Source organism: Pimephales promelas, chromosome 10 (assembly GCF_988280905.1).
Source record: "Pimephales promelas chromosome 10, fPimPro1.hap1.1, whole genome shotgun sequence".
In the NCBI taxonomy this organism is placed as follows: domain Eukaryota; kingdom Metazoa; phylum Chordata; class Actinopteri; order Cypriniformes; family Leuciscidae; genus Pimephales; species Pimephales promelas.
The window spans coordinates 28,360,945-28,384,951 of NC_142778.1; the positions used below are offsets into that span (position 1 = coordinate 28,360,945).

General features: G+C 36.3%; 1 protein-coding gene across 1 annotated transcript; it reads left to right on the top strand.

The window, feature by feature from the left end:
- Nucleotides 1-528: 528 nt before the first annotated feature.
- nlrc5 (NLR family, CARD domain containing 5) lies at nt 529-22,300 on the top strand. Its single transcript, XM_039692705.2, has 44 exons — nt 529-1,021; nt 1,670-1,986; nt 2,264-2,335; nt 3,532-5,251; nt 6,429-6,512; nt 6,620-6,703; nt 6,909-6,992; nt 7,091-7,180; nt 7,513-7,563; nt 8,448-8,492; nt 9,977-10,060; nt 10,193-10,276; nt 10,404-10,493; nt 10,579-10,626; nt 10,710-10,769; nt 10,848-10,931; nt 11,019-11,102; nt 11,208-11,297; nt 11,426-11,485; nt 12,580-12,663; nt 12,766-12,849; nt 12,942-13,031; nt 13,426-13,491; nt 13,631-13,714; nt 14,225-14,305; nt 14,387-14,470; nt 14,721-14,807; nt 15,331-15,393; nt 15,517-15,558; nt 15,648-15,731; nt 15,818-15,901; nt 18,194-18,277; nt 18,406-18,489; nt 18,569-18,655; nt 18,763-18,846; nt 18,940-19,044; nt 19,137-19,220; nt 19,772-19,855; nt 19,941-20,024; nt 20,138-20,221; nt 21,423-21,500; nt 21,620-21,703; nt 21,790-21,873; nt 21,996-22,300. The coding sequence occupies exons 2-44, from the start codon at nt 1,677-1,679 to the stop codon at nt 22,066-22,068; spliced, it is 5,256 nt and encodes a 1,751-aa protein (XP_039548639.2). The 5' UTR covers nt 529-1,021; nt 1,670-1,676; the 3' UTR covers nt 22,069-22,300.
- The last annotated feature ends 1,707 nt before the right edge of the window (nt 22,301-24,007 follow it).

The following is a 24,007-nucleotide window of genomic DNA, read 5'->3' on the forward strand; positions in this document are numbered from 1 at the left end:
GCCTAACATTTTATTCCTAAAAAACATGGAGTTTCTTCTGGCTTTTGACAGTATTTTCTGATTTATGGAGTGATAGGCCTAGTTGACTCTAATATGTCAAAAAATGAAATGTGAATTTTAAACCTGCTTTAACTTCTGTTCACATTTCTGTCCTGGAAAGTATGCAAATAAGTGCATATCTAATTAGACAGTGGCATATTGTATATTTAAATATATATTTTCCCAGAAACTTGTAAAACAACTGTTAATGTGATGTGATTGGTAAAGTATGGTGATATCTTTGTAATGTAGACAGGAGTGTAGCTAGTTGGGAATAAGTCATGTAAAATCGTGATTTCGAACAAAGATGGTAACAAAGATTAAAAACTGTGGACTGCAGCTTTAAGGTAAGTTTCATTTTTAAACTAACGTGAAAACTCCATCTTGATGTGGAGTGCAGTGATTTAATTTCACCACGCGGTGGCCTCCGTGAGTCAGAACAAACATGACATGGCACACAACAGTTGTCCTCATTTGCCCTATCACACGACGATTCAACGGAATTTATAAACCGACGTTGTAAAACTTGATGTAACTGGGGTTTTGAGGCGTCACGCACACTTAGTTTGAAATCGATTATACTGTTCATTGAGTCAACATAACCAGCTTTAATTAGCAATATAAGCGCTATATTCTGTTCTAAATGCATTACGTTCAATTCTTATTAAAATAACGTCTGTGAATTCTTTATAAAGTGCTTCAGGTTGTGAATCCATAGAAAAGTAGGCTATCAGGAAAATAAACCCGGCTAAACGTTCAGTCGTCGATTGATAAAACAAGTAACGTTATAAGAGACAAGTTTAAGTTTAAACTTTTAAGTTTAAGTGTACACTGCAATAGATAAGCGGGTTTGGTTTAATATAGTCTAGCGCCAGACTTGGCAGGATCTGTATTTTGCATATAAAAGAAAACGAAACCAAAGAGGGTTTGTTTAGTTTCATTTTCTTCCATAAAACTGGACCGATGCGTTATGCCACCAGCGGTGAGTCCATTAACGTTATATCAATACGTCTTATAAACATACAGAACATTTGTAAATGTTTCTTATCTCGAGTGAGACTAACATTGCCATACCATTCATGTGGGCAACCTTTATATAGTCCCCATATAATTATATGCGTAGTTTGCATCATGGCACTATGAGCTGCTCCTTAAATAACAATTTATTCTATTTTAGTTATTGATTGCATAGACAGAAACCTTACCTTCTTAGTAAAAGTTTGAAAGATATTCACATTACATGCTTTGTATGCATTTGTGCCATCCTGAAAGCATTTACCATACATTTCCTACTGAACAATAATTTGTCTTGCTCTGTAGCATATAGACTATCTTTTGTTTATAACAAACCTAGAAAGGTTGTTTATATATGAAGAGTATCAGGTATTTCCAGTATTTAAGTAATACCTGGTGAATTGATTTTTTTTTTAACTGTAGCATTAGGCTACTCGTGCTTTTAGCATTGCCAAACAAAGGCTAGTTGTTAGACAAGTCTGGCATCAGACCTCCTCATGTTGTATTGATCAGAACTTAATGCCATTACATTTATTGTGGTGAATAAGGTTTGTCAGGTAAACTAAATCCAAATCAAAATTTAGTAATTTCTGTTTAATGAGCGATTTTTCTCCAGCTAATGGATGAGGATGGAGAGGGAGGACTGGTCAGGGGGTGTCCTGGTGGCCCAGGAGGCCAGTGCACTGGTGGACTTGCTCTGCAAACAGGACAGTGGTGTTCTGGATCGGATCTTTGCCTTAGTGGAACCTAAAGCAATGGATCAGCTACGGTCACTGACAAACAACAGAGACCTTGTCTCAGCCACTGTGGATTACTTCAAAACGTCAGAACACAACATATGTAGAAGGTTTCTCACCATCATATATCAGTACTGTGAAAACATTCCCTTTCTTCTTGAAACTACACTGGTATCCGTAGCAGAAAATTCAATTGGTAAGTCATATTTGTATGTGTTATTTTATTGCACTCCAGGGTTTCACCTACTCATACCATCAATTCATAATAAAGCATAATTTTGTTATTAATAATAATTTAATTTATATATTATTTGTACTATTACTTTATTTTAACACATAGGCCTAATTAAAAAAATATATATTTGAATTAAAAAAATATATTTGAAGTGAAAGTGAAAGTGTCATGTAGTTGTTAAAAGAAAGAAGCTGTCGTTTAAAAGTATTCATACAGTTTTTTCCCCTATATTTTGAAGGAACAAACTTCAGTCATACAAGTGACGATGATAATTCTTCACCATCACGAATTGTGAAACGTCCACGACTAGGTATGTTATGCTCTTAAAGGGACACTCATTGTGAAATATCTTGAATCGGCTTGAACAACCCAACAGTTAAATTTACTTTAACTTGGATGATGGCAACCAATTGGTCATTGCCAAAACACATGCAAATAGAAAAACCCCCGCAAACAAAGAAAACATCTTCAACAGTTTCACAACACAACCAAATGGAAACATGCTGCAAAAGTTCACAACACAACCAAATACAGAAACGCGCTGCAAATAGCACAGACCACTGAAATGTTTATAGGTTAGCCCAATAAGTGACGAACCTGGCAGGGACGTGCTTACAGCTCAAAGTCTACTTTATTTTATTTTATTATTATTATCATTATTTTGCTAAACATACAGAGATGAGAAGTTAATGACATACAACTTTGTATACAATATAAAAAATGTAATAACAATATGTTCAATGGCATCAGAATACTAATGAGAAAAGAACAATGAGCTGAGAACTAAAATAAATAAATGAATAAAAAAGATAGAGAAAAAGAACATGAGGGAAAGATGTTAATCTATACATCAGTTACATTGTATAAACGTTGTTTATGATTAAATAAGTTGATTAAATAAGTTTTATAAGAAATGTTTGGTAATGCATGGTCCAAAGATGAGATGGAACGTTTTAAAGTTGAGACACTCGCACTGTTATGGTGTGGGTTTTGTGTCTTGTTCCTTGTTCTTGTCTGTCACGTGATTCCTTGTTTGTCATGTGATCCTTCCACGTGTATTGTCATTCGTTAATACGCTGATTTCACGCAGCTGCCATTTTGAAATCGAAAGCGAGGCTCCGGTGGGAAGAATCCCGGAAGTACAGATAGACAACAATGTCTTGGACTACCAACCTGAACTAATCCTGACTATTAGATGTTAATATCCAATATAGGATATTTGTATGTATATAGTTCGTTCCAGCTTCTTTTTATGTTCTGAATGACTCTCTCTTCACTCTCAATTTGGTTGTGTTGTGAACTTTTGGAGCGCGTTTCTGTATTTGGTTGTGTTGTGAGTATTTGGAGCACACGTGTGTTGTGAAACTGATGAAGATGTTTTCTTAATTTGCGGGTGTTTTTCTAGTTGCATGTGTTTACTTTTGTATGAACAGCAAATTAGATTTCATGATAAAACTTACATTTCTATTTACAGAAAATGTGCAATATTTTGATTTTCTTTCATAGATCATTTGAAGACATACACGGATGCTCTTAAATCCATGATACTGCAAAAACACGAGACAGTGACACAGGCTGTGTTAAAAGACATCAGTCTGGGTGACACATGGGTATATTTAAAACACAGGAACCCTTCTCGAGTGAAAGACAGGACCATCCAGCCTCTGGACAGTCATGAAGGAGAAGAGTCAGAGCATAAAGTGTCTGTTGAGTCTCTTTTGAAAACCACCGGCAGGGTTGTTGTGCTGCTGGGCCAGGCTGGATCTGGTAAGACCCTGCTGGTGCACTGCCTCGGCCGTAGCTGGGCTGAAGGCTCCTTCCCGTCCATTCACCTGCTGTTCCTGCTGGAGTTCCGGCAGCTCAATCTTATCTCACGAGATCTTTCCCTGAAAGATCTACTCTTTCTCTTCTATCCTGCTTGTGAGGATGATGAGGAAAGCGAAGCGGTGTTTGAATTTATCCTCTCCAACCCTGAGAAGGTCTGCTTCATATTCGATGGGTATGATGAGTTTCGTGCCAAGCTTACAAATCCTAGAAAACTTGAGAGCTTCATTGACCCGAACAAACCTCTGCCAATGACAGATCTCCTCTCTGTACTGTGCAATCGTAAAATCCTTCCAGATTGCACAGTTTTTGTCACCTGTAGACCACGAGATGTGACAGACATGTTTGCGAGCCCTGGTTTCATAACCTGTGAGCTTCAGGGGTTTGACCGATTGGGTGTGAAGGAATACGCAGAGCACTACTTTCACAAAAAAGGAGATGAATTCAAAAAGAAGGCTGTAAACTTGTTAATGGACAGCCGTCACCTCTTGTCAATGTCGAATGTACCAGGACTCTGTCATATCTGCTGTGTGTGTGTGGATCATCTGTTCTCCAGCGATGGATCTCAAACTGATCTACAGCTTCCATCGTCCTTAACGGAAATCTACATGCAAATCTTGTTGGCGTCGCTCAGACGCTTCAATGGAGGTGGGGTGTCTGGTACACCTCTACTTCAGAGATACAGAACTAAAATTGTTGAGATGAGCCAGTTGGCCCTCAAAGGACTGGAGGGAAGCACCATAGTCTTCATGGACACAGAGGTGCCTCCAGAACTCCAGGATTTTGGCATCAAAAGCGGAATACTGTCTTGTGTCAAGCTGACGTGTGAGGATGGATCTTCAGGATACGGTTTCACCTTCATGCACCTCACAATGCTGGAGTTTCTCGCTGCTCTCCACCTCATGACCAGTCAGAACATAACAGAGGGTCAACTTAAGAAGAAGCTTAACTTGAAAACCCGCTGGACCACGAAGACTGACCCAAAGTCTGTCTTTACAGATTCTCTCCATCTTTACGTATGTGGGCTTGCTGCAGAGGTCTGCACCTCCAGTTTGGTCCAGCTACAATTGGGCGAGGGAGCCGCGGCTTGGGTACGAAGGCGCCAAGCTGTCGTCCGTAATGTTTTGCAAGGTTTCGCTGGAAGTACCAGTCAAACGGGCCCCAAAATTGTGGAGCTGTGCCGATGCGTTCATGAAACACAAGATTCGAACTTGGCAAGAGCGGTTGGTTCGAGACCACAGTTTGAACTGAGGAATATCAGACTCAACGCTGTTGACATGGATTCTTTGGCATTTGTAACAGCAGCTGCTCATCAGAATGTATGTCTGGACTTTGGTGGCTGTTCAATTGACTTGGATTGTTTGGAAATCCTCCCTAGTTTCAAGAATGTGGATCGTCTCATGTGAGTTTTCATAAAATCCTCCTATATGAACAAATTATTTATGTGTAGTAAATTGGAGTCCATATGGCATCTTTAAATATTGATGCATGAAATAGTGGTATGATATTGGTTATCAGCTGATAATTGGTTGTTATTTTATCTGTATCAGTTGATACTAGATGTATAATGTATTGGATATTTAAACTAAAGTAATTCCCCTTATTTTACATTTAGATTACCTTTGCTGTCATCTAATGCTCACTTAAAGGGATAGTTCACCCAAAAATGAAAACCACCCCCATGCTGTACCAACCCCGTAAGACCTTTGTTCATCTTCAGAACACAAATGAAGATATTTTTGATTAAATTTGAGAGGTGGATCACTGCTACATTGGCTGCCTAAGACATCGAAACTTGACGGCCCAGAAAATCAATGAGGAAAATGTTTAAATGTTCCATGTGACAACAGTGGCTCAAGTATAAGTTTATCAAGCAACGAGAATAGTTTTTGTGCGAAAAAACCTTAACAAAAATAACGACTTTATTCGACTATTCCTTTTCTTCCTTCGGGGCCTGAGACGTGAGTTCAAGAGATTTCAATGACGCATGCGTGAGAATTGCAGTTTAGTTCTCGCGCATGCGTCGTGGAAATCTCTTGAACTCTCGTCTCAGGCCTACAAGGAAGAAGGGGAATAGTCGAATAAAGTCGTTATTTTTGATTGTTTTTCCGCACTAAAAGTATTCTTCATTTGTGTTCCGAAGACGAATGAAGGTCTTACGGGATTGGTACAGCATTAAGGGTGAGTAATTAATGGCTTAATTTTCATTTTTGAGTAAACTAACCTACCTAAGTTAATCTTTAAAAACACTAATAATTTAAAAAAAATGTTAAATGTAATTTTTACCAAATCTCAAAGAATAAACATTTTTCATACTGTACATTATAATGCTGTGATGCCTAAATTCACAAACATTTTTAGTTTAATTTAGTTATTTTATTTCAATATTTTTTTATTTATTTAGACATAATAGTTTAGAATTACTTATATCATTTTTTTTTTAGTTATCTATAACATCAAAATTACTACCAGCTGCCATACCTTTAACAATAGCACATGATATTGGTTCAGGTTGAAGTTTTTGTTCTGAAACTGGTCATGTTGTTATATTCACCTTTCAAATGTATATTTCATTCAAGTTTCCGTAGCCGGAAATACGATGACAGGTTTGCAGAGGCTTTGTGTGGTATCCTGTCTAAACTCCAGGCCTTGCGGCGATTAGAGTACGTTTTTAATTCAACCAGTGTCTTTTGTGTCCTGTATGCATTATGTCATACTATTTCCTTGCTGTGTGTTTTGCATTGGTTTGAGTTTTCCCTCTGTTTTACAGTTTTATCAGTGGAGGCCTCACTGATATTGGAGCTGCAAAACTTGCCAGGGCTTTGGAGTACTGTCCCCACATCACACACCTGGAGTAATACCATTTACTATGCCATGGCCTTCATATATTGAAATTTAAAGCAATATACTGATTTGGCCTGACATGTTTGTGTTTGTGTTCAAATATATTTCTGATATTCATATGTTGGAATGGACAAAAAGTTTACAGTAGGTGGTCTTGATGATCTGTCATGATGAACATCTGTCTTGTGTCAAACAGTGTGTTGTTTATCTGACAGTGTCAGCGATAACTCCTTGAAAGATGAAGGTATAAGAGTGATTGCGGAAACACTATCCAGACTGCCCAACATCTGCTCTGTTTTGTAAGTAGTGGGTTTTCGTTTCGAAAGCCTGATTGTACATAATGTACTGTAGATATTCACGACAGTATTACTTATATTATAATTTCACTTTTACTCAGGATGGGGAAAAACATAATCTCCACAGATGGAGTCCTCACACTCATTGAGAGGATGGCTGCCTGCAACTCCATTCAGGAAGTCCATGTTGAGTATGTTGTTTTGTTGGCCTGTCTTATACATTTATGAAAATTATGAAAATGGCAAATGAGAAACATTTTCCACACAATTTGGATCAGGGGCTCTCAACTAGTTTTGTGTTTTACAGTACATAAGGTTTTGTCCCATAAATATGTCCTTAATATTAGTGCGCTTTAAAGTTAAACACATATTAATCTCGGCATGTTTCGGACTGTATTTATTGTAGTCTTGTCCTTATTTTCTTTTTCCCTGTGTAGTTTTGTTCAGTTTTTGAAGATTAGGGCACTTCACGAGGGTCCATTTCATTGTCATAGGATGTTTTATTCTCTCTTATTGTAAACAGGGGGAATAAAGAGATCACCCTTTCCTTCTCACAAAGCTCTGACACAATATGGTGAGTGCTGATTGACAGATAATCTCATAATCTAAATATATGTTTGCACTTTTTGGACGGTGGGTAATACCCCAAAACTCCAAACCATCTATTTTATATTTCCTGTTTTGCAGACAATGTATCCAGCAGACAATATTTAACAGACAATGTAACCATCTTTTGTGGTTACATTGTCTGTGCAATATGCAATTGGCTAGTTATTGTAGTGCAGTGCACTATGTCCTGGCTGAAATTGATAACGTATGGTGTGGTGTGGTAGATCTTTTTTTTCTTTTAACAGTCATCAGCCTGCACAAATATTAAGGTGATGATACACAGAGAAACTTTTTGAGCAATGTTGCTGGGCAATGACCGATATAAATGATCCAGATAGAAATGTATTGCCCATTTTCAATTGGAAAGTGCCCAAGCAACAATCGCTCGGCAAGATTGCGGAAAACCAGTCCAGATGAACCAGATGACACTCAAACCAGTGTTACTCTAAGTAAAATCAAAGCAACCTCTGCGTCTGTTTTCAGGCCTTCCCGCTTTGCTCTCTCCAGCGCTGGAAAGCTTTTCAAATATTAACGCGGATCCTAAAGCACTTTCCTGATCGTAACACTTTTTTTCGCAGTGATATTCCTTTCAGATTCTTTTGTAATGTCTCTCAGCCATCTCTCTTGCAACAGTATTTTTTTCAAATAAATCTCTTTCTTGCTCTTTCTCTCTCCTCCACCGTCATACACCCCCTAATGCTACTACACATTTGTTGTTGTGTCTGGTTGTGTCGGTCCGTCAAACTGTTTTTTAAATATTGCTTACCCCACCTTTAAAATGTAGTCTGTAGTGACTAAAGGCATTCAGGATAACATAAAAATGCATTTTTCTAACTTTTTCTTTCTTAGTGAAAACACAGACTTGAATAACACGGAAGTGACAAAGAATGTAAGGTAAGTGCCTTTAAATATTAGATTCCTTTTAAGATAAAGGACAACTAATTAATCCTAGTTACAAAGTCTAGATTTTAAACTTAACACTGAACTTTAGACTTAATGAGTTTAGACTTTATGGCTTCATGATATCATTTAGAAGGAGCTGTGCTTTCATCTTGCTTTAATAATGTGGTGTATGGTGTCTATAAAGTCCAAGTGTTCATCACTGGGCAGGATAGAATCAAATAATTTGTGGAAGAGGATAGGCTTGACAGAAGTTATGCAATTTCAGGAAATTCATATTGAAGACAGCAAACAAAAATGTCAAATTTGATGCAAAATACTCATTTTATATGTATATTTCTTTATCAAAAAATTATTTTAATCAGAAATAGTGAAAGGCCATTGACACACAATATGTATTGATGAAGATCTGCAATTTGATGTGCAAAGTTTTCTTTATGATTTCTCCAACTCCCTCTTACAAGGTCACAGACACACATTTGTGGCTTTGTTTTATTTTAAGGGTCAGGGCAGGGTTATTATGCCGTTGTCCATTCATGTCTTTTAATTCTCATTAAGATTAATATTCTCTTTCACAAGAGAGTCTTGGCTCAGATCTTGTTCTCTACTCTCGACTCCGATAAAAGGCTTGGCCGCACCTGAAATGAATCACACCATTAACATTAGTACCTGAGAAGTTCAAGTAGATATGCCAGAAAATCCCTGCTCATTAAACAACAACCATTAATTGCATGGAAGGGGCAAGAACATACAGTAACATAAGTGGTTAAAGGGTTAGTTCACCCAAAAATGAAAATGATGTCAAATTATGTACGTAAGACCTTCGTTCATCTTTGGAACACAGTTTAAGATATTTTAGTTTAGCCATTGAAAATGTATGTACGGTATACTGTCCTTGTCCAGAAAGGAAATAAAGACATCATCGAAGTAGTCCATGTGACATCATTGGGTTAGTAAGAATGTTTTGAAGCATCGAAAATACATTTTGGTCCAAAAATAACAAAAACTACAACTTTATAAAACACTGTATTCTCATCCAATTCTGTGATAACGAGTCCGCAGTGACGCCAGAGAACATGTCAGCAGCGTCTTACGTCACCGGTGTCACTGCGGACAGAACAGACAATACAATGTTTAATAAAGTCAAAGTTTTTGTTATTTTTGGACCAAAAATGTATTTTCGATGCTTCAAAACATTCTAACAAACCCACTGATGTCACATCAGATGCAGGTGAAATGTCTGTTACTATAGCAACAGTAAGGTCACATAGCGTTTTATTTATTTTTTTTATGTACAGTGTCTTAAGACGGGGTACTGCTAATTTCCCCACCAATGACAAAATCAAACCTACACCCTTGAGAAAATGAACCACAATTTCTGCTGTGTCACTACTATTGTTTCAGTCGGTTTATATTTTTCAAACCAAACATACTGAACTGACAGGAAGTAAATGTTTCTTGTAATTGTTTCTTTTAAGGTTTAAGCAGTGTAACATCACCGTTTCCCATGTAGCCAGTCTGTGTAATAAACTCAAGGGCTTCTCCTTCATAACCCTTTTAGAGTAAGTATTAAAATTCACCATATATCCTACCCTTTAAATTTCAGTGTACCTCATATCTGAATGAGTTCATATACACCCACAATTCTTCTTGTAAGTACAGCGCTTATGTTACATGTTTTCCTCATTTCTCAGTTTGTCCTACAACTCGCTGGGTAACAAGGGCCTAAAGAAGATTCTGGACCTTCTGCCTAAACTAGGAACAATTCAGGAGATCAAGTAGGCCTGTGTTTTTATCTGCAGCTTCCTTTGGTTTTGACAGTTCTAGTGAGCTTCTCCATTTACCATACTGCCAGTTCATTTCTGTTTTCAAAAGAGTATATATTTTGTTTCTGAACACACACAGTCTCAGTGAAAATGGTGTTGATCTGGATGGGGTGGTGATGCTTGCTTCTGCCATCTGTAACCAGAAGAACCTGAGGAGAGTGAATGCAAGGTCTAGACCAGCATTGAGTTTTGGTCATTTTTCTGCCTGTCTGAATGGCTGTAAAAAATGCTAACACTGTGCTTTTTCTCACCAGTGGAAATGAAAACAAAAAGTTGGTTCTTTGGTTTGACACCAGCAGAAGGTACGGAAACAGATGTGGTTCCAGCGATATTTGCTTATTATGTAAAGTTGGCGTAGTATAATCAATGTGCTTTATTAATGCAGACATGCTTCAAGACAGCTGACCCCAAGTGAAAATGGGATACATGTCCATAAAAAGCTGAGGTATATCTCTTAAGTTTTGTTATATACATTGATTTAGCGATAATCACTCAATTTTTAATGCGTTTTTTGTCTTTCCAGTTTAACCCATTTTGATATCCAACCTGCCTACATGGCCAAGCTGTGTAAGCAGCTGGTTAAATGTGAAAGCCTTTTGGAGATTGAGTGAGTAGCTCTAATGTCTGCTAATCAAAAAACTGTTATATGGATCACTTACAATCTGCTTTTCCACATTTTATATTTGTGTTACAGGTTCTCCCATCTAAAACTATCAAATGAGTCTATTGAGAAGTTAATGTTGATCCTTCCTGAAATGTCTTCTCTTCATCTACTGAAGTAAGTGACCATAACAGTCTGGTTCCTGTAGCATAGCTGTATTTGATCCCTATCACGAATGAACTGATATTACTTTTATTCATCTAAGATAACTTTATTTTTCAGCTTAAGTCATGTTGACCTGTCTACAAATGGGGCTTTGTTATTGGTCAGATCTCTTGCTGACTGCCAGCGTGTCACGGCTGTAGAACTAAGGTGTCTCATTTTAAGTTCATATTTTTAGATATTAAAGTTGGGATTACCTTTCTTAAAACATGCTTTTAAAAACACTTATATTGATTTATATTTGAATTCCTGAAGTTGTTTTTTTACATGATTCTTAGACACCAGGCAGAAGCATTCATCAAACTTGTTCCTGAAAAAGCAGAGGCAGCAATTTGCAAGTAAGTAATGTCAGCTGCCTATTGATACAGTGGATACAGTGACAAAAATGATACTTTTCAATAATTTAGTGTTAAATCAGGATGGTCACTAAACGGTCAAGTTCTTCTTAGCAGCATGACACACCAGTTAAAATTACTGAAGTTCTCAAACACATATTCTCAAGCGCATGTAGTGAGTTCTGCCGCCTTGTGAAAACTCTATGAAGTGGTTTATACGTACTGTATAAATAATTTATTCACCTTGCTGGCTATAATGTGAGCTTTCGTTAGAGTTCAGAACTCAGTGATCTCAAGCTATCAGAACTTGCATTTGAGTGGTATTCTGTGCCTGTGAGTAATTTAAAGGACTTTAGAAATAGAAATATAAAAAACTAAATTTTTAAAACATAACAAAATGACCAAAACTTAAATATGAAGAGTTCAGATGTAAAAGCCTCTAAATGCCATTTGAAATTTTCTTCTAAAATGACCATTTTTATCAAGCTTGTATATTTAAGTTCAGTAATTTCACTTAAATGACAATTAATAGGTAATCTTCATTGCCATTTAAGTGAAATTACTGAACTTAAATATACAAGCTTGATAAAAATGATCATTTTAGAAGAAAATTTCAAATGGCACTTAGAGGCTTTTGCATCTGAACTCTTCATATAGACCATTTTGCAAGATGTAAACAACACTGGTCCAGAAACACTTCCTGTTTCAGTTTGTAACTGTTTTCTTTATTTCACATGTAAAGAAAAAATCTTAAAGATGTTTGTTTAACTTTTTGATTCAGTTTTATATGTTCTGTTGGTTGTATTTTATCCCAGCTTTTATGTAGTGTTAAAAAACCGAAACAGGAAGTGCTTCTGGACCAGTTTTGTTTACATCTTGCAAAATGGCCTATAAAAATATTAAATATAAAAATAAAAGCAATTTGAATAAAAAAATATAAATAAAAACTATAAGAGTATATAAATAATATTAAAATAACACTGATTTTGATGCAATAGATGTTAAACTGAATGTTGTAATGCTGAATGCTGAATCACTGTAATAGATTTGGCACCTTTGGAAACAGGATGTTTTGACTCTTTCTCTGATGTTTACAGGCTCACAGAGTATAAACTGAGCAAAACTAATGTTGAGAAGCTCTCAAGGATACTGGAGAACTGTCCTCGCCTATCTGAACTTGTGTAAGTATTCATCTGTTCTTTTACCACTGTTTTCTCATCCTATTAGAAGTCGGTACATTCTACTGTGTTGCAAACACATTTTTATTTCTTTCCCCATTGTAGCTTGTCTCATAACCTTCTTCGAGATGAAGGGGTGAAATGTTTTGTTGATTATTTGCCCAAACTAAAGATCTCAAGCTCAGTGAGGTAAGAGTTTAGTCACAGCCTGTCTTCACCAACATTCGTTGCTTGTAATTGACATTATGGGTTAATTTACCTCATATTGTACTCCTTCACAGCATCAGTGGCAACCGAATGACTCAAGTAGGTGCTCTGGATCTGGTAAACTCAATGAATACTTGTGAAAAGGTTGTTGCTGTCGAAGTCAGGTAATGGCTAATGCACTAACATTGCCATTTGTTCCTCACTTTTCATTGGCATGAGCAATGTTTGGTTTACAGAGTTTTTTTTTTTCAGTTCTTCTCAGAAGTTTTTTAAATAATCCTGTAAAAAAAATAACGGTAAACTACTGGCAGCTGTGGTTGCCAGCATCATACCGTAACTGTACAGTGTGTTACTGTTTTTGCGTTAGAGCATATAGCTGTTAAATTAAAGTTTTATACTGTAGCTGACAATATGGTATTTAGCTGTTAATTTCAAAAACAGTAACACACCGTATTTTTACAGTATGATGCTTTGCAACCACAGCTGCCTGTAGTTTACCAGGTTTTTTTTACAGGATTATTTTTTACAGTGTACTGTTAATGCTTTTCTCTTCTTTAGTCTTGGAGTGGAAGATCAGTCTTTGATTCATTTTGTGCAGGAACACGTCAACGGCAAGACTCTTAGGTAATTTCCCAAAATGCATGTGAGGCATTCATCATAATCAAAAGACAATCAAATAGTCATGTGAATAATAGGTTTATTCAAGTCAAAAGTGAAAGTGGTTTGGTGTTTAGCTTCCTCTTATAGCTGTCTTGACATACAGGTTAAGGGAGTGCAGTTTTGATGTCATACACTTGAAGAAGCTTGTGGAAATCCTGAACAGATGCCCTAGGCTACTTACATTAGAGTGAGTGTTTGACCACAGTTACATTGCTATGTACCATATGTTTTGTGCACACTTCATAACTTAATACTTAAAGGGATACTCCACTTTTTTTTGGAAATAGGCTCATTTTACAACTTCCCCAGAGTTAAACAGTTGGGGTTTACCATTTTTGAATCCATTCAGCCGATTTTTTTGATATTAAGAAGAATATCAGTAACCAGACACTTTCTGGTTTCATTGACTTCCATAGTAGAAAAAAAATTACTATGGAAGTCAATGAGACCAGAAACTGTCTGGTTACTGATATTCTTCTAAATATCAGAAAATCGGCCGAATGGATTCGAAAACGGTAAAACTCGACTGTTTAACTCTGAGGGAGTTGTAAAATGAGCCTATTTCCAAAAAAGTGGAGTATCCCTTTAATCATTTTTCCTAGTCATCTCAATGGTTTTGAGATTAAAGATCTAAATGCTGTATAAACCTTATAGAAACATTGGTGTTAACATGTTTATCATTCCTCTCTTTCTTTAGATTTTCTTCTAATTCACTGCATAGTCGAGGGCAGCCTTTACTGGACAGCCTGGCTGAGCTCTCCACAATCCATACTGTGAAGTAAGATTTTAAATTTCGACAGTTGCATGGATTTTTGGATAGTTGGCAAGTTTTTAATGCCTATTTTTCTATTCCTCTCAGATTGAGAAATAATGGTCTGATTTCTGAGCAAATAGAGGATTTTGTCAAACAGTTCAGTAGATGTCACCAACACAGCGACATCAGGTAAAAACAGAACAAAATATCTGTTTTATTTAAGGGTGTTTCATAATTTGAGATGTTGTGGAAATTTTGGTGGATGTGTGGGGGAAAAAGTCAAAATTTTCCTGTGATACATGTGTATATTAAGAGTTTATTTTCCAAAAGTGCCCTGAGAAACAACAAAATTAGTTTATTTCTGTCTTATTTCCGATTTGTTGCTATTTTTATAAAGCAGATACAAAGGATAATTATGTGTTTGGGATGTTTTCATTAGGATTGAAGAGCCATGGCTGACAGGAAATGCTGTTATAAGTCTCATTGCCAAATGTCTTATTCTGCAGCCACACATCAGAGAAATCAGGTGCAGTCCTGAAACAGTAACCTACAAGCCACACACGCGCACATGCACACGCACACAGACACACACATCATGTGACCACTGATAACTTAATGACAACATGTGCCATTTTTCACAACCTTGTCAGCACAAAAAAATGCACAAATGAATATGTGTTTAAAACTGCAAATGTAGTCAAAGACAAAGTGAAGTGAAGTGAATAGTATTGATAGTTGACACCTGTTGAATTTTTTGATGTTACTTGAGTTAACCAAATGTGTCCTGTTTATTTAACCGTGTGTGGATTAAAGAGTGGTTTCCTGTGTGACCCTCATTTCATCCTAAATTAGACCCCACTCGCATGTTCATGTTGAATGGCGCAACAAATTAAAATTACATATAACCATTTGCAAATGATACTATATTACTAATGTGTATTCACCCTCCATTCAATCATATGATTGATTATGTAAAAAGTATAGAACTAAATATTGATAAAAAAACACCCAGAGGTGATAAAAAAATATATTTTACTCAACATTTGCAGGGTCAACCGTGCTTCCATAAACATCATTACAGAAGCCAATTCCAGTCCCAGTTCCACTTCTATGTAAGTTTCATAACTCCCTATTATTTTTACATTCAAAGAGTGTGGAGTGCTATAAATATTGTGTATAAAAATGGTTTACGATGTTACATATGCAAAGTTAATTTGTCCCATTTTTTCTTACAGAGTTCATCCTGACAATGTCTTACCTGCTCTGCAGACCATTAGGTGAGTTGGCTATTTGTTAGCTTGAAAGGTTTTGGGTGTTTTGTGCTTTTCTTTTATTTAATTTTAAACACTTTTGTCACATTCTTTAGCTTTGATGGCTGTGACATAGAAGGACAGCATCTCACTCCTCTGACATTTCCCATCCAGAAATGTCTTGCCTTGGAGGATTTAAAGTAAGTCAATGAGTTTATGCTGATTTTATTGTATTAGGTGTCTTTTTTTCTTAGTTTGAATCCGGATCATTTCATTTTGTGTCCAGGTTTTCTCAGCTTAAAGTGGACCGAAAAGGCGCAGAGTTTTTGTCTGCAGTCATTCCGTCCTTACCGAATCTCAGGAGCCTCACGTAAGGTTTTCATAATTGAGCACAATAAACAGATAATTATCTTTATTTTATATGTATGGGTGTTTTTATTAAACATTTAGATGTGTTTTTTATAGAACGTCTAAGAGTGTATATACACATACAGTGGGGCCAAAAAGTGTTTAGTCAGCCACAGATTGTGCAAGAGAGGTCTGTAATTTCATCATAGGTAGACTTCAACTATGAGAGACAAAATGAGAAAATCACATTGTAGGAATTTAAAGAACTTATTTGTAAATTATGGTGGAAAATAAATATTTGGTCACCCAATACTTCACCAGCAAGATTTCTGGCTCACCAGCAAGAAGCTCTTCTGTCCTCCACTCATTACCTGTATTATTGGCACCTGTTTGAACCCGTTATCAGTATAAAAGACACCTGTCAACAGCCTCAAACTGTCCCACTCCAAACTCAACCATGGCCAAGACCAAAGAGCTGTCGAAGGACACCAGGAAGAAAGAGACAGCTTGGTGTAAAAAAACATCAACTGTGAGAGCAATTCTAAGAAAATGGAAGACATACAAGACCACTGATAATCTCCCTCGATCTGGGATCTCGTCCCGTGGGGTCAAAATGATCATGAGAACGGTGAGCAAAAATCCCAGAACTACACGAAGGTACCTGATGAATGACCTGCAGAGAGCTGGGACCAAAGTAACAAAGGCTACCATAAGTAACACACTACACCGAGAGGGACTCTAATCCTGCAGTGCCAGGCGTGTCCCCCTGCTTAAGCCAGTACATGTCCAGGCCCGTCTGAAGTTTGCCAGAGAGCATATGGATGATCCAGAAGAGGATTGGGAGAATATCATGTGGTCAGATGAAACCGAAATAGAACTTTTTGGTAAAAGCTCAACTCGTCGTGCTTGGAGGAAGAAGAATGCAGAGTTGAGACTGTGAAGCGTGGGGGAGGACACATCATGCTTTGGGGCTTTTTTTCTGCAAAGGGGACAGGAAAACTGATCCGTGTTGAGGGAAGAATGAACGGGGCCATGTATCGTGAGATTTTAAGCCAAAACCTCCTTCCATCAGTGAGAGCCTTGAAGATGAAACGGGGCTGGATCTTTCAGCATGACAACGATCCCAAACACACCACTTGGGCAACGAAGGAGTGGCTCCATAAAAAGCATTTCAAGGTCTTGAAATGGCCTAGCCAGTCTCCAGACCTCAACCCTGTAGAAGATTTGTGGAGGGAGTTCAAAGTCCATGTTGCCAGCCCCGAAACATCACTGCTCTAGAGGAGATCTACATAGAGGAATGGGCCAAAATACCAGCTACAGTGTGTGCAAACCTGGTGAAGACTTGCCAACAAAGGTTATGTTATTGAGTTGAACTTTAGTTATTGACCAAATAATTTACAAATATATTCTTTAAAAATAATACAATGTGATTTCCTGGATTTTTTTTCTCATTTTGTCTCTCATTAAAGTTGGACTGTCTTTATAAAGTAATTTCTTATTAAATGGTCTGTACACTTACAAAGTTCTCAATGCTTCGTTTTGCATGTAGAGACCCTCATTATGTTACTGTGTTAGTGTGGGGCTATGGGCTATATGCACGCATAAATTCCGCATTTGACGTAAGGATGCTCGTCCATTTCCGGTTGTGGAGATTAAAGCGGAGGAAAACCGAGGAAAACGGGATTATGGCAGAGTCTTCAAAACTTACTGTCCTCCAGTCTTTGAAATGAAACGTACATACGTTTAGATGTAATTTTATATATAGTTATATTTATTTAATATAGTTTTAAAAAGAAGCATAAACACAACGAGGGGTGTCTGTTTTATCTGTTTTTGTGACTAACGTTTCTTTAGTATAACCATGGAGTATAAAATTCAATATAAATTCTCGGTATTGCATTGGACTCTACGATCGGCGGAAGTTATCGAGCATCCCTAATGCTTCACCGGAAATACCGCCGTGCATAGAGCCCATTTTGAGCCTTGTTAGTGGTATTAACTAGCGATTTCTTTTTACTTAATAAATGCCCCCATATACTAGCATATATGCTAAACAGTTTTAGAGATAAAATGATTTACATTCGATTATCATGAAAACAAATTTCAGAGAACGGTCGACAAGGTACCGATGTCTTATTAGAAGGTTCATTTTGCGCCGGAATTCTCCTTCAATAATGAAAATCATTTTGAAATAATTTAATCTTAGTTTGGATGGTCATGCTTTAAAACGTTTTATTTAATTTTACATAAATATAAAAAAAATCAGCCCCTGGGACTTAAAGATGTTAAAGAAACACCCTTGTGTACTTTACAGTCTTGATTTGAAAGCAGCAGCTGAGGATGATCTGGAAACTCTTGCTGAAGCATTACCAAGCACTTCAGTGTTTGAGAGTCTGAGGTTTGTTGTCTTTCTTATTACAAAGTAAAGTTTAACTTTGCATAGAAAAAAAAGGTCTTTACAGGGAAAAGTATGTGTAATGTCATAATGTGAGCTTATTTACCTTTTCCTTCCTGTATGTATTTTAGTTTGTCCCAGCTTGTTTTAGGTGACCGTGGAGCTGCAATATTAGGGAGAGCTCTTCAAAGTGTGCCAAATCTGAGATCATTTAAGTAAGTGTCTGATTTTCTTCATTATTTCTCATCGCAACAAAGTGCAACATTACTGATTGGCTGATGTTTTTTTGTCCAGTCTGTCCCAGTGCTCTGGCTGGACAACAGCTCGAGGGTGTGACCTGGTCAAAGGACTGGCGCAATGCGTCTCACTGGCAGAGATACGGTAATACATGTTGTAGTGTCCACTTTTCAAACACCCCACTCTGTAATGAATACATTGACTGTCATTGACAGGTTATACCATATTTAATACTTTGCTTTCACTTATAGACTGGACTCTTTGGTACTTGATGAGGAGGGGATAACCATCCTAACGCAAGGCTTCAGCCATTTGTACTCCCTTCGAAGGCTCAGGTAAGCCTTGTGGTGTTCATTGAATATCACGCATACTCTCCCAGAAATCCATCTTTTTATTTCATTTCTAATCTGGTTGTTTGCTCTCCTTAGCTTGAACAACATTAGAGTGGTGACATCAGACACGTTTGTGAATGGCACTGGCATAATTTGTCTACTTGCCTCTTTTAAGGGGTTTAGACAGATGGAAGAGATTGAGTAAGTGTCGTGGTCAGTAAAAGCACATGCACACAAATGCTAACAGCATATGCTTATATGTAAAAAAAAATTTAATTTAATGCTATTTACAGGTTGGAAAGTTGGCGAATGGGAGATGGTGGTACTTATGAGCTTGTGAAATACATCCCTTCATGGACTAAACTACTAAAGCTGAGGTATGACAACTGAATTGAGTATGAGATTGAGATTATTGCTCAGCTGAGAGAACAATTTATAAAGCTTGTGATAGACCGCCATCTAGTGGACACAATTAAATATGGTGGAAAAACACACTAACATGTTTATTTAAAATGCACACTACTGTTCAAAAGTTAAAATGGTTTGCACAAAAATATTCAACATTGATAATAATAATAATAATAAATGGTTCTTATTACAAATCAGTATGTAAAAATGATTTTGAAGGATCATGTGACACTGAAAGCTGAAGTAATGATGCTGAAAATTCAGCTTTGCTATCACAGGAATAAAGTACATTTTAAAAGGTATTGACATATAAAACAGTTATTTTAAATTGTAATAATATTTCACAATATTACTTTTTACTAGTTTCCAAACCAGTTTTTACTGTGTTTTTGATCAATGAGCAAAAGAGACTTCTTTCAAAACCATTAAAAATACTGACCCAAAACATTTGAACGGTAGTGTTATTGTCTAGAGTTGAGTGTGAAACATCATTATTAATGTTCCTCAAAACTTTTTGCAGTCTGTCAGACAACAGTATAAGTGACCAGGCTGGAGAGAAGCTACTGGCGGCTCTATCCCATTGCAGAGCTCTTCAGAAACTACAGTAAAACATTTACTTGATTTAATTAATGTGTGATATTGCTTGCAAAATCAGTAGCTGACCATTCTTCATTATTTTGTTTTTACAGGCTGTCCAAAAACAAGCTTGGTCAGGCCAGTGCTGCTAAACTATCTCAAGTCCTTCCGTTACTGCCTCAGCTTTCAGAACTCAAGTAAGTCATACATGTTGTGGTCTACATAGTAAATAATGACAGAATTTGTATTTTAGATTAAACTATTGGTTTAAAAAGATGTCAGCAATGGTGATTTGTTTTTGTTTTTTTAGTTTGTCAGAGAATCAGTTTGACCCACAAGGATCCAAGGCTCTTTGTGAAGGTCTCATAAGCATGAAGGCACTGAAAATACTACAGTAAGACACCAAATACTTTACAGAGCCACATTTATTTATTACATTTAAATTATTTACTTTGAAATTTATTTACTTTATTAAATTTACTTTGAAAAATACATTTAATTAATTTTTTTTTGTCAGCAAGGATGCATTAAACAAGGAGTAGTTCACTTTTAAAAAAACTTTTACTGATAATTTACTCACCCCCATGTCATCCAAGATATCCATGTCATTATTTCTTCAGTCGAAAAGAAATGAAGGTTTTTGATGAAAACATTCCAGGATTTTTCTCCATATAATGCATTTTACTGGTAACCAAACAAAATGAACAAATCTTTTTTCGTGTCATTTGGTTCATTCAACGAACGAAATGAACGAATTGACTGGGGAAAAGTTTTGTTCATTTGGATGGAGTCACAACAGGAGAGTCACGAATGCGTGCGAGCATTTGAGCTTATAAAACTTAAACTTTGTTTTTTTTGTTGTTGTTTTTTTAAATGAGCGATCGTTCCGCTTAAGACCCTTATTCATCGTCTGGAAGCGTTTAAAGCCCTTTGAACAGTTTGTACTGAAACTGTCCTTTGGACCTTGAACCGTTCCCATTGAAGTCCATTATATGGAGAAAAATCCTGGAATGTTTTCATCAAATAACTTAATTTCTTTTCGACTGAAGAAAGAAAGACATGGATATCTTGGATGACATGGGGGTGAGTAAATTATCAGCAAAAGGTTTTTTAAAAGTGAACTACTCCTTTAAGTTGATCAAAAGTGACAGTAAAGTAATTTACAATGTTACAAATGATTTATATTTCAAATAAATGCTATCCTTTTAAAACTTCTATTAATCAAAGAATTAAAAAAAGGTATCATGGTTTCCACAAAAAATATTAAGCAGCTTTCAACACTGATAATAATAAGAAATGTTTCTTGAGCAGCAAATCAGCATATCAGAATGGTTTCTGAAAGATAATGTGACACTGAAGGCTGGAGAAATGACTTTTTACAATTACATAAAATATATTCAAATAGAAAACAGTTATTTCCCCAAACAATATTTCATTATGATGTTTTATTGTATTTTTATTTAAAAAAATGCATCCTTGGTTAGTATAAGAGACTTATTTCAATATATAACCAGTATATATCAGTAAATCAGTATATAACCTGGTTATTGTATACTGCTGCATACTGTAAACCAGTGTAACTACTTGTCTCTCAGTTTGACTTCATTTGGGAGTTCAGATCTGGTTGATGTGGCATCATCCCTCAAACACTGTCCATCCATAGAAGATGTCAGGTGGGATCAGATATTTCAAATGCTAAAGTTTGACTCATAAATGCATGGACCCACACATTATTGGTCCATGTGTGTTGTTTAAAACTGCCCTTAGTTTATAAAGTCATTGTCTTTTTCAGCTTGTCATGGAATGGATGTGGTGACAGTCTTGCATCGACACTGGCTAAGATCCTGCCCCTGTGTACAAAGCTGAAAAGACTCGAGTAAGTTACTTGGGTGCTTGCAGTGAAAGTTGACCTTTTCGGCTGATTTACAGTATACTGATGTTTTTAAAAACTAATAATTGCAGCCTGGAGGCCAATAACATAACCAAGACTGGAGCCACAGCGATAGCCAAATGCCTCCCATCATGCCCCTCCATTGAAGTAATAAGGTATGACTTGCAAATACACTCTTGGACAGTTCTAGTTTGCATAATTAATAAGAATCAACTTGTAGAACTGCTTGACATGCACATAAAAAGCTGAGCTTCTCTACATTTGTCCCTTTATACAGACTCTGGAGGAATCCAATTTTCAAATGGGATGACAATCCAAAAGATCAGAGGCTGAACTTTTCATCAGTTTAGTCACTTGTCTTTCCTTTTTTCCTATTGTAAATAATATTGGTGTAGTGCTATTATTAGTAGTTTTAACTTGAAATTATTTAATCGGGGAACACATTACCTCATTAGAGCAATTCATTACACCATTACAACAGCACACTTCTCAGCTGTTCAGGGACTGGAATCATTTAATGCCCATCTAATGCAAACAATAGGCTCTGATCAGTAAAGAAAAAGAGCAGGTGACGTGCTGTGCACAATTAAAAAAAGCACAATTAACTTTTCTAAATTGCAACAATTAGAAACAATGAAAATGTGACTAATTAGCCGGTAATAGCACATTGAAGTAGGGGAGCTCTCTTGTTAAGTTCAGCACAATCATGCTCTTTGCTGATACACCGAACTAAGGTATCTTGAAGCTCAGAGCCTACGTTAGGGGCATTCATGCACTGATCCACCCTGAACTCCTCCATGTTGTGTTCTCCTTTAGATTACGTATTTATGTCGGCATTTTACTTGGATCTGTTCTGCTTTTATGTTTAGAAACATTTGTTATTTGTAAAGTGCTTTACTCAACTTGTAAAGGTGAACTCAATGCTTGTGTCACTGGTAAATGCACAACCATCCTCTCTAGTATACCTGCACTGACCAATTAATCCTATTCATGTTTTTTTAATAAAGGTTATTCATCTTAACATTCATATTTTGGACAATAGCTTTTCTGTTATTTAATCAAAATAAAATGTAGATAATAGAGTGTCTTGGAGAATTATTATTGTTTTACGAGTATAATATATCACAAAATGGCAGGAAGGTTGCAGGTAATCTTATTTATAAGAGAAAATGTTTTAAAAATTGCATAATAAATACTATATTCCTGCAATATCAGAGGAATCAGGCCTGCAGTTATAGGACCCTAGTTTTGTGACAGTGCCATTTGCCAATTCTACACCAACAGAGGAGACATGATTCAAACTTAAAACAAAGAAATGCAAAGACCCATTGGAAATAATTAATTTTGTATGATCTTTCTAGCTTATTTTTAACCTAAGAGCAAGTGTGACTTCTTCAAATTGAATATGCGAGGCTCTCAATGTCAGCAGTCTCCTGGTATTATTTAGCTGTGCAAAAAACAGTTCATGCTGCTGGATATTGTAAACTGGTATTTGTTTTCAAATTATTTAAATTTATTAACATACTAATAAACACTAACTTTTTAGCAATTGTTTTATCATTTACTGCACTTTTTAAGTGTCACACATCTGATGTGAACCGCCACGCTGCGACTAATGAATTGAAGTCTTTCTGAATAGTTTTTCTTTCCAAGAAAACTGAATTTTAAAACAGAATATAGTTCAAATTAGGTTAAATATTTTAAGAGGGTTACCAACGGGTATGTTTAGGGTTAGGACCATTGTTGTGTAAGTTACTCTAAAAAAATAATTAATTACTAGCTACTAATTACATATTTAACTGTGTAATTATTACTATTGATTTGATTACTTATTACTAACTTAGTAATTAATTACACCCATCACTGTTTAGGACAATATATTATATTATTTGTACAGTTAAACAACTAAATCATCCTTGAAAATAATAACTCAAAACTTTGTTTGCGTACTGCATTTGTACTGCTAGATGGCAGTAAAGCAACACTAGTAAATTGATAAGCTTGCGGACCGCAAGTCTCTTGAACGTTTTTATCAGGAAATACAGTTCATCTGTATTAATGACACATGCCAGACCAGTCAATATGATGGCATGACATGATATAGGCTACAATAATCAAGAAAAAAAAAAAACATTTTGCGTCCAGGTTTTATAGGTGTCGACGATGATGAGGACAACAATGACGTGCAAATCAGTTCAAAGAGTCAATGATAAAGATCTGCATGGTCCCTGAAAGACAGCGCGTTTTATATATTTTTAAATGAATTATTTCAAACAATATTGACAGAGT

Coding starts and splice junctions, on each gene's coding strand:
- nlrc5 (XM_039692705.2), top strand. CDS start 1,677: ATGAGGATGGAGAGGGAGGACTGGTCAGGGGGTGTCCTGGTGGCCCAG. Junction 10,277..10,403: donor GGAACAATTCAGGAGATCAA/GTAGGCCTGTGT, acceptor GAACACACACAG/TCTCAGTGAAAATGGTGTTG. Junction 15,902..18,193: donor CCGAATCTCAGGAGCCTCAC/GTAAGGTTTTCA, acceptor TGTACTTTACAG/TCTTGATTTGAAAGCAGCAG.